Below are 10,251 nucleotides of genomic sequence, written 5' to 3'. Positions count from 1 at the left end.
GTTTCGGTTCTTCAGTGGAACTCATCAGTTGCTCCTAAAGTCTCGTCCAATTATTTGAAATCATCCGATTTGCCGTTTTTGTACAAATCTCAACACCCAAGCTAAGGGGAGCTTGAAAAACTGAAATAACTCACAATGCTTTGAGACTGCATTACCCTTGAAAGGACTCGGATCTTAGATCTTCGCATCCGTTGAAAAGACACAATCCTGCGAGCTGACCGCACGCTTATGATAAACAAAATCGTTGTTCGAGATAGCCTGCAGAACAGGCGGTTTTTGTCTCGTGTCGTCATGACGACGTTGTCATGACGACACGAGATAATTGTACAGGGGGATATTTTCCCGCCATGTCAATATTTTTCCCGCCATGTCAATATTTTTCCCGCCATGTCAACATTTGCTTTGTGAGGCCGCGGAATTTTCCCGCCATGTTATGAAATTCCGGCGGCATCCGATCACAAAACAAATGTTATCAAAGAATAATTGTTTCTTTACAAAGGTCGCAACTAAAGCGCTGGTTTATCAAACAGTAAGTTAGTAGTATTTATTGTAAAGGGCTTATTATGTAAAAATACAGGCACGCTATAAAAAAGAGATGACGTTTTTTTCTGAACTTGCAGCAAACGAGCAAATTTTAAGTGGTCTAACAGGCAATAAAAATGGAACAGAAATAAGGCCCCTTTTAGCTGGCAACAGTGCCTCTCCGCTAATTATAACGAACTGGCTAGTGAAACCCTACCCGGACAGAGGACGCCTGACTCAGGAGCAGCGAAAGTTTAAAACCTAAAGTTCGGTGCGCTACGATCTGTAGTGGAACGAGCATTTGGCATGTTGAAAGTTCGTTGGAGAATTGCGTTGAAAAAGGTTGAACAAAAAACGAGCATTTTAAAAAAGACTATGATTGCTACGTGACTTTGGCACAATTTTGTATTGAAAAGGGTGACCTTTGTGGCATGAATAACAACAATTTAATAACAGAAGATAAACGATTAGATAAAGACAATTATTTTGATGCCAAATCTTTAAAAATGTCAACTGTGGCGTTTGTTTGTTCAAATCTAGCGTTGTGCTGTTCCATACTTTTTCCCACATTTCAATAAAAGAACTCTGCCAGTCTGGAGTCGTACTTTTTTGCCTTTCTTTTTTCAGGCGGTTCTGATTCATCGAGAGAAACATTTACACTTTCGATTTGCAAAGCCTCGTTTACACTCGGCTCTGAGGTAAAGGTAGAACTCAATGTATGACCGAAAGAAGGAAATTATATTTGATGAGTTTTCTTAGGATTGAAGAGCAGAAATGTCAATCTAAAGCGCAAAACATACATTGCTTTTTTATTTTTTGACCCGAAGATTGACCTGAGTCAAGAGGCACTACACGTAGCTTCATATATCCTGCTGTGAATTCCACGCTACAATGGACACAAGTTTTATAGACGACAATGTTAAACAGCCTTTTCAGTGCATGAATGAAGCTCTTAAGAGGAATACACGTAGATGTGACGCATTTTTTTCTTTAAATTAGCTGTACGCTTTTCAATTTTGGATATATTTGAGCTGCAGCCAGCAGTTATCAAGAAAAATACAGACAAGTTTTACGTTCTTAAAATAACATTCTAACCTTTGCCGACAAGATTGTACTGAAAATCAATGAAATTAATTGTAACTCAAGCAGAAAACGCGTAGAAGAAGAATGAAATACACCAGGTTATTACAAACGCATAATACAATGTACTAACCGAAAGAGAGAAATTGTATTGATGAGTTTTAGAACGGATCTGAAAAGCAGAAGTGTCTAATAATCAACAAGACGTCATTAGATGGACCTGCCTGTAAATTTTTCGTTGTCGTTGTTGTGCATATAACGCTAGTATACCGCAACTTAAATTGAGCGAGAAAAGCAGTTTTTAACATGAAGCTCTAAAATCTCTTTGGAGTGTCTTGTCTTGTGGTCGCTTGAAAAGTTTTAATTTGTGCAATTGTGAGATGTATCAGAATAACAGCTTCACGTTGCCAATTTAAAGAATAGCGTGCTTTCATTTGATATCTATTATTTTATCTTGAGAGTTTTGGAAAGTAGTTGAAAATCATTTCTGTTTACCAAGCGTAGGAAAATGGTGGATGTTTCAACAGGATATTTACTGTAACAACTGTATTTATAGAGATTACAGTCGTGGAATATAGCAGATATGGTAAAAATGTTGCTGAAAGAGAGGACGATGTAAATATCAGTTGTTCGATCGGTAAGCATTGTTCTTATCTTTGTGTAGACAACTTTTTTTAAATTTAGCCGCGGCAACAGATTGTATCGGGGTTTAAGAGGGATTGTAATCTAAGCAATTAGTTGGTCGGGATTGAATGTCAAAGTTAATCTTGCACACAATAACACATGTCGTTTGAACAAAAGGTTTGAATCGTTTGAATCGTTAGTCGATTGAATAGTACCCAACCATTTTAAAGTTATGACCAGTTATGGTACAGCATAGTAAGCTCTGTGTAGAAGTTAAAGTCTCTCTTTAAAAGTGAGATTTGTGCGAGTTAAACACTACTACATAGTTTATTGCGTACGTTCGCGCGGAATCACATGTCAAGCAAGATCGAATGTTTTCTATTAAGCAGAACCTAGCAGAATATTTCATTCAGTAGATTTAAATAGCGAAGAAAATGACTGTAATTTACACGTTCTTCAGCCGCTGCGTTGTAGCTTTGGCGTTACAAAAACATTAAGACCGGCTCAAGAGTGACCAAAACCAAATTTCACCTCACAATATCAATACTAAATCAGGAGAAGAGGTTATAAGAATTAACAAAATCATCACCACTCGCATGTCATTATCACTTAACAGGCTAAGCGTTCACGAATAAACACCCAAAGCGATATCTCATATAGCGTGAAGAAAGCACATGGAAGTCATAGTATAAGTATACAGTAGAATGTATGCTTAGTGAACCAAAGTGCAATACAGTGCAATGTCTGTCATCTTTTTCTGCTGTTATTGGAGTTATATAACTGATCAACTTTACAAGCAATAAATAGACGTGAAAAGCGATCTCTTTTTTAAATTAACTCTAAAAAGTGACACGAGACACTAAGCCCAGAGGGCTTTTGATTATATTTTTCATTCGCGCTTCGCGCTCGCCCTCGCGTGACCCGCTAAATAAAAACCTAGCACTTCGCGCCTCGACCCGCAAAATAAACCGCCTGTTCTGCAGGCTATGTTCGAGAGGTCTACTGATCCGATACACGTTCCAGACAGTGAAACAACAATATTCTTTTAAAGGACTGATAAACGACTTTTAACTAAACATGCCACAGAACAAGCAAACAAAATGGCATTAATATATTTACTGAAACAGCTCTAGAGATCTAGAGAACGTAAAATCCATAATTAAGCGGCCAACGGGAGTCGTGTTTGGCCTAACAGACATGTATTCAACAAGCACGTCGTGTCACGTGAGATCAAGATCTCATTTGACCTTTTCATGATAATTTTCAAGCTTCCAGCGTTTATATCAAGATTTTCGCGTGATTTTCAAGATTGTTTGGCGTTTTTCAAGTTTTCTCGCGTTTTTCAAGATTTTTCGCGTTTTTCAAGATTTTTTCGCGTTTTTCAAGATTTTTTTGCGTTTTCAAGATTTTTTCGCGTTTTCAAGATTTTTCGTGTTTTTCAAGATTTTTCGCGTTTTTCAAGATTTTTTTTTCGCGTTTTCAAGATTTTTTCGCGTTTTTCAAGATTTTTTCGCGTTTTTCAAGATTCTTCACTTTGTTTTCAAGATTTTTTCGTGTTTTTCAAGATTTCATGTCACTTTTCAAGATTTTATGTATTTTTTCAAGATTTCATGTATTTTTTCAAGATTTTAACGCATGATACTCATCGTACACCGTAGAGTCGGTCGGTATAAAACGCAGACCATGCAGACTGCAGACTGCAGACCGTGCAGACGGTGCAGACGGTGCAGACCGTGCAGACTGAGTAACTTTTTTTCTTCTTTTTTTACATTGTGTATCACAAAACTTTTCACGAACGGTTTCCGAAGTTCGTTTGAAATTCGCGAAGTTCGCTACGAACTTTAGGGGGAATTTCATTAAGTAGTTGTCAATCAAATTACGAACTTCGCAACTAAAGTGTGAATTTCACGTGCAGCGAAGTTGAAAGGTTGAGGAGTTTGCAAGTTGAGAAGAAGTTCGTCCAGTTTGTTTAATTTGGTGAAATGAATCCGTTCCCAGTGCAGCAAAAAGCAATCCCAAGTCCAGAAGGCAGGACATCAACGGACTAAAAAGCAAGGCTGCCCTGAAAATGGTTTGTGAATGTTACAACAAAGTTTTTCCCAATGTCACCCGACACCCGACTAAAAATAGATTACAAGTTCTGCCGTGTGCAGTTTCGAAGGAAAAAATTTCAACAGATGAACCGGTTTACATATAAAAATACTGTTTGTGTGTGCCGTAAAAATCTTCTTAAGAGAAAAAAAAGTTTTCCTTCTTGAATACACATCAGTTTGGAAAATCTGCGGAAAACCAGAACTTTTCAATTCCGTGTTTGTTATACTTCTGTGTTTACACAACACGCAAGTCACGCCATCTGTCTGTTCGTGATATGAAACTCTGTTCCTCTGAAATAATTTATATTTGCAAAAAAATAAGCTTTGGTTAAATTTTTTTTTTACTAATAAACAACACTTGCTTTGGAACAATTGAAATGTGTATTTATTTACGAATTACTTATATTTTATTATTAAGGACAGTGTAAAAATTTTTGGGGGATTTCTCAAGAAAACCCTGTACTGTATTCCCAAAGCATAACTACCAACCGAAGCATTTGTTTACGTTATAAAATTGAACTAGAAACCTGAACTTAACAAATAAACTGCTATATCCGACCAGTTCGTTTTACCTATAACTTAAAATGTTCCAATGTTTACAGTGTAACGCGCTCTCTGACGTAGAAGAAAACTCAACAAGCTGGAAGCTAAATAAAATAATCCTTGCTTGACCTTGAAGCCAACTTTAGATGATTTCCTGCCTTCCTGGACTTGAAATTGCCTTTCCTTGTATCGTGAACGGATTCATTTCACCAAATTAAACAAACTGGACGAACTTCTTCTCAACTTGCGAACTCCTCAACCTTTCAACTTCGCTGCACGTGAAATTCACAATTTCGTTTCGAAGTTCTTAAAATTTGATTGACAACTACATAATGAAATTCCCCCTAAAGTTCGTAGCGAACTTCGCAAATTTCAAACGAACTTCGGAAACCGTTCGTGAAAAGTTTTGTGAAACACAATGTAAAAAAAAAGAAGAAAAAAGATTACTCAGTCTGCACGGTCTGCACGGTCTGCACGGTCTGCAGTCTGCAGTCTGCAGTCTGCATGGTCTGCGTTTTATACCGACCGCCGTAGAGTTGAGGTTTTGTCGAACCTTAATTTTATGCCCACGGTCTACTAGTTTATTTTAATTATCTCGACTCATTCATCGCGTCCTCCGCGGCATGAACGAGCTATGTTTAACTATTTTTACACTCTTAAACAGACCTTATTTTGACTCGTAACAATACCCTGTTGGCGAACACGCCCGGGGGGGACTCCCATATTTAAGGGACGGGGATGCTCGTTGGAAATTCTGAAAAGAACCCCTAAAAGAGACCAATCTGGGCGTGGCTTAAGCTATTTTAGACCCCTAAAAGATACCAAAATTCTGAGAAAAAGAACCTATATTTGTATATTTCTTCGTGTGCATCCCTAAACGAGACCCTGACGGCTAAAAATATTGTTATTTTCTTGCATTTTCCCCAAAACACCCAAAGCGATACCCAAAGTCCGAAATTTATACCCCTAAGCGAGACGACGAGCACCCCCGTCACTCTCATATGGGAGCCCCCCCCCCCCCCCCCCGGGCGAACACGCCGACGTGTATCTTTAAGCGTACCATGAACCGAAAATTAAAGGTACGTCAATACTCTTTTATATAGTGTGATATTCTGCCCTGGGTATTGTTATTCATGACATGTAGATAAGGTGTGGGGATGGCTCTGGCCTGGGACAAGCCCAAACCAGGCTCAGTAGATACAAGGTAGATGTCAGAGACTTCAAACCGGCTTCCTCGCAGGGCGAGTGGGTGGGAGCCAACATCTCGATGTCTTGGACTAGAGTGGAGTGCACAAAGGATAACACGTGTTCCTCTTTTACCCAACTATATTTGCATATCATTAATTCATTCCCAGGGCATTCATTACCAATTCAAATTGAGTTTGAATAGTAACTTTGTTTTGTTTTTCTTTTTCGTTTCCAAATAACGTAATTACATGAGTGACGGATCACAATGTGTGACCGGAAAAACCACTCAACCATTGTGAAAGCAAATCTACGCCTTGTCAATATGGCTACAATATCTGACATTATTATTCAACACATGCGCGCGCTGCCCATATATGGTCAAAATGTTAACGATATCTGTCATCCGTACATAACAGATATCCTGCGATATATGTAGGTTGCGAAGATTCGTCCGAAACCTTGTAAAGCGCTGCATAATTATAGTTTTTCTTTCTGCAAAATGTGTTTCGTTGGCAATTTGTTGAATAATAAAACAATTATCCTGCTCAATCTTGCGGAATATCGTCTGATTTTAGCCAACTCGGCCTACGGCCTCGTCGGCTAAGTATCAGGCGATATTCCGCGCGATTTCGCAGGATAATTGTTAAATATGGCGTGTGTTTTAACACAAACCCGTTCATTTCGGACTCTTTATCCACGTTGCAATTCTTGACATTCTTAGAATTTCCGAAACTGTTATTTGATGTAGATTTAGTTATTACACGGTAAAACGTTTTCATTTTTTTCCACATGTATAAATTAACTTCCGTCTAATTTATTCATTAATTATCTTATTCGTGTACATTCATGAATAAGCTAATTATTCATATACATGCTTCGCTGCATGAATAAACGAAAAAGGCACGCGATACAAATCGTGAAAAAAAGCACGCGACAACGTCTCAGCAACTGATAACAATAAAACAATAACTTGTGATCAATTTTTACTTGTGACGTTTCAATTTAACCACATGATGAAATGAAGAAAGCCTTCGATAAACAGTTGAATATGACAGAGTTTTCTTTCGCAATTCTCTTCAGATACGCGGCAATGCTGATTGCCCTGATTGCTTTTTCGTTGCTTGCTGTAAGCGATGGGTGTACTTCCAAGAGTGACTGTGGTGTATTCAATCAAGTCTGCTGCAGCAACGAATGTGTTTCCAGTTCAAATTGTATCGGTCGATACTGTTCGTCTGATTCCGATTGTTCCAGCGGGGAAAGTTGTTGTCTCTATAGCTATTTAAGTCTTAAAAAATGTGTTAACGGCTCAGGCTGTATCGGTCAGTACTGTACGAATCAATCGGACTGTTCTAGCGGGGAGAGTAGTTGTTGTAATGGTCAATGCGTTTTCGGATCAAGTTGTATCGGTCAATACTGTGGGTATGCTTCCGATTGTGCTGCCGGGGAAAGTTGTTGTCACAGTAAATGCGTTTACGGTTCAGGTTGTGTTGGTCAGTCCTGTACGTTTGATGGCGATTGTGCTACCGGGGAGAGTTGTTGTATAAACAAAACATGCATTTACGGATCAAGTTGTGTCGGTCAGCCCTGTACGTATAAATCACAGTGTTTTAGCGGGCAGCTGAGTTGTTGTAGCCGTTCATGCGTTTTCTCGTCAAGTTGTGTCGGTCGTCAATGTTCGTCTAATGACGATTGTCACATCACGGAGGAGAGGTGTTGTAACAAAAAATGCAAATCTGGCGTCCATTGCGAGGGGTCTTCTTGCTCCACTGACTCTGATTGTGGAATTCCAGCTTGGTTGAACTGTTGTAACGGAAAATGCTCGAAAGATAAATGTCTAAACAGCGTACTTGTTGGATCACTAGTCGGCTCAATCTCACTCATTTTCATTATCATAATCATCGCGTATATCTGCGCTCGCCGTCGGCAGAGAACACTTCGTCGCAGCAGAGCAAACAATGTCACCACCACAGGCACAGTACAGAGCAACCAACCCCACCCGGGACAGGTTCCACTGTCTGTTAGCTACCAACCTGGCTACCCACACTACCCCCCAGCACAGTATGAACAGCAACAGCACACGACCAATCCTCCACCGTACAACCCTGGAACAATGAGAGCGAGTGAACAGCCTCCCCCTTCTTACACTGAAGCAACACAGGGAGTATATGCTGCTTGGACTATTTATCAATATCATCAATAAGTAGCAACAGAGGGAAATTTCAGATTGTGACAATGTGTGATCACCCTTAATCTGCGATCGGGCGTTCTAATTTTTTAAAGGGGAGTAAATAAAAGAACACCTGACTCGCCTTTTTTTATTTGTTTTTATTCCTTTAGAAAATAACACAAAAGAATAATACTTACAATATTACGACACTATTTACAAGATACTACATACAATTCACAATACAGTGGCAACGGATCAGACATGTTACAAATTAATATAAAAAGCGGTGGAAATCTTTCCCTAAACAGTATAAAGAAACTATATAATACACATAGGAGAAAGCGAAGAAGTTGTTAGATAGCTGTTAATATATACTTAAAGAAGATGTTCTATTCTATATTTAAAAATGATTTTATTTATAAAGACCGAGACTGATGGTGAATCGTTCTGGAGTTTCGTTTTATAAATCTGTCTGGATTTGACAAAACGTGGACTCCGGGATCCGTGCTTGAAGGCCGACTGCGTCGGCCTTCAAGCCATTGCGGCCCCAGAAATTTGAGGGGGGGGGGGGGGGGCAACGTCACCGACCCCGTGGGCAGCTAGCTGGGGCCCTGACCTAACAACCCTAGGGAGCCCTGGGTCAGCTGTTGAATTGCAATCCGGCTGGGGGGGGGGGGTGGCTTAAGTCAGGTTTTTGGCTTGTTTTCTGCAAAGACTTTGCTTTGAAATGTATTTTGCGTTAATTAGTCAGCCTTTTAATAATAAGCTACCAATATACGCCTCTCTGGTAAAACTATTTATCTCTCAACTTTATGACAACCCATTAGTGTTCAAAATCGATTATTTTAAAGGCTGGTGAGCATTAAAAAACTCCTCTCTGTAAAACTGTTCATTTCAATTGGAAAACTAGTTTACATTCCGGCACCCTTCCTCCAAATTCGCTGTTTGTGCACCAAACAAAAACCTTGTCGCAGCGACTTGTTTTTAAGCAGTACACACGGAGCGACTCGTCGCAGCGACCTGTCGCTGCGACTTGTCGCATAGTGTGTCCCGACCTTAAGTCGCAGTCTCACTTAATTTGCTCCATTGAATGTTTTTTTTTTTCTACATGGGAGTTGCGTGAATGGCTCATTGATTGCTTGTGCTCTCAGGCTTCGTAAAGCCAAATTCAGTTTAACCACCAGAATAAAGTGTAATAACCCCTGATCCTCTTTCGCATTTACTAGGAATTTTTTTTTGTAAATAATCAACCTCGTTCCCTGGAAGAGAGAGACCCTGGGAATGAAGTTGGAGAATAATTTGTTATTGATTGACATGTGCTGAATGGCGTTTGAAAGAACCTTTTTATCAGCACGTTTACCGTTAAATGCATGTGTAGTCGCAAACGCTAAATCACACGTAGTCCATCTTGCAGTACACACATTTAATATCGAAGATAGATACGGTAACTGAAAATAACAAAATTGGAAGCGATTTGACAGCGATTTGACAAACACAGGAATGAGCATAAAATAACTTACAACGAACGACATGAGGAAAACAGGAAAACGACAAAGCGAAATAAACAAGAAACTTACAAAGACGAATGTGACGACTGGAAAACCAAAGACGAGCCGTGAACTAGGACTTGAAACAGTAGACTCGAAATAAACCGTAAACTATAAACTCGACAAAAACTGACTGAATAAATAACACGCAACAGAATATATACCAATATGCAAATAAAAGTAACATGTACAGAAATAGACTAAAAACAAAGGGAACTAATTAACGCAAAAACTAACACTAAGCTATGACACTGAAAACTAAACGAAAAGAAAATTGCCTACAGCATGAATTAATTGCGGTCTGATATCAGAATGGAGTAAGTGATCCAATGAAGGAATTCGAGGCCAATATCATAACCTCATTACCATTCGGCAAAAACAACATGAGTCAGCAATAGCAATGAAATAAAAATTGTGATCGATCTTTACTTGCGACGTTCGAAGTTAACCACATTTTCTGACATTAAAAAGTTAAATATGACAGTGT

The 10,251-nt window shown here is 39.1% G+C and overlaps 1 protein-coding gene across 1 annotated transcript; it reads left to right on the top strand.

The window, feature by feature from the left end:
- The first annotated feature begins 6,860 nt into the window (after positions 1-6,860).
- LOC144641030 (uncharacterized) lies at positions 6,861-8,250 on the top strand. Its single transcript, XM_078500090.1, has 2 exons — positions 6,861-7,311; positions 7,762-8,250. The coding sequence occupies exons 1-2, from the start codon at positions 7,069-7,071 to the stop codon at positions 8,248-8,250; spliced, it is 732 nt and encodes a 243-aa protein (XP_078356216.1). The 5' UTR covers positions 6,861-7,068.
- Positions 8,251-10,251: the final 2,001 nt, after the last annotated feature.

The sequence above is a fragment of the Oculina patagonica genome, unplaced genomic scaffold, assembly GCF_052425735.1.
Source record: "Oculina patagonica isolate OP01 unplaced genomic scaffold, crgOcupat unplaced623, whole genome shotgun sequence".
Lineage (NCBI taxonomy): Eukaryota > Metazoa > Cnidaria > Anthozoa > Scleractinia > Oculinidae > Oculina > Oculina patagonica.
The sequence above is the reverse complement of the archived record's forward strand: the minus strand, read 5'-3'. Positions and strand labels throughout refer to the sequence as shown.

Bases quoted from the DNA above. Each gene is read 5' to 3' on its own strand.
- LOC144641030 (XM_078500090.1), top strand. From the start codon at position 7,069: ATGAAGAAAGCCTTCGATAAACAGTTGAATATGACAGAGTTTTCTTTC. The intron at 7,312-7,761 runs TGTTGTCTCTAT...ACGGAGGAGAGG, and splicing joins ATTGTTCCAGCGGGGAAAGT to TGTTGTAACAAAAAATGCAA.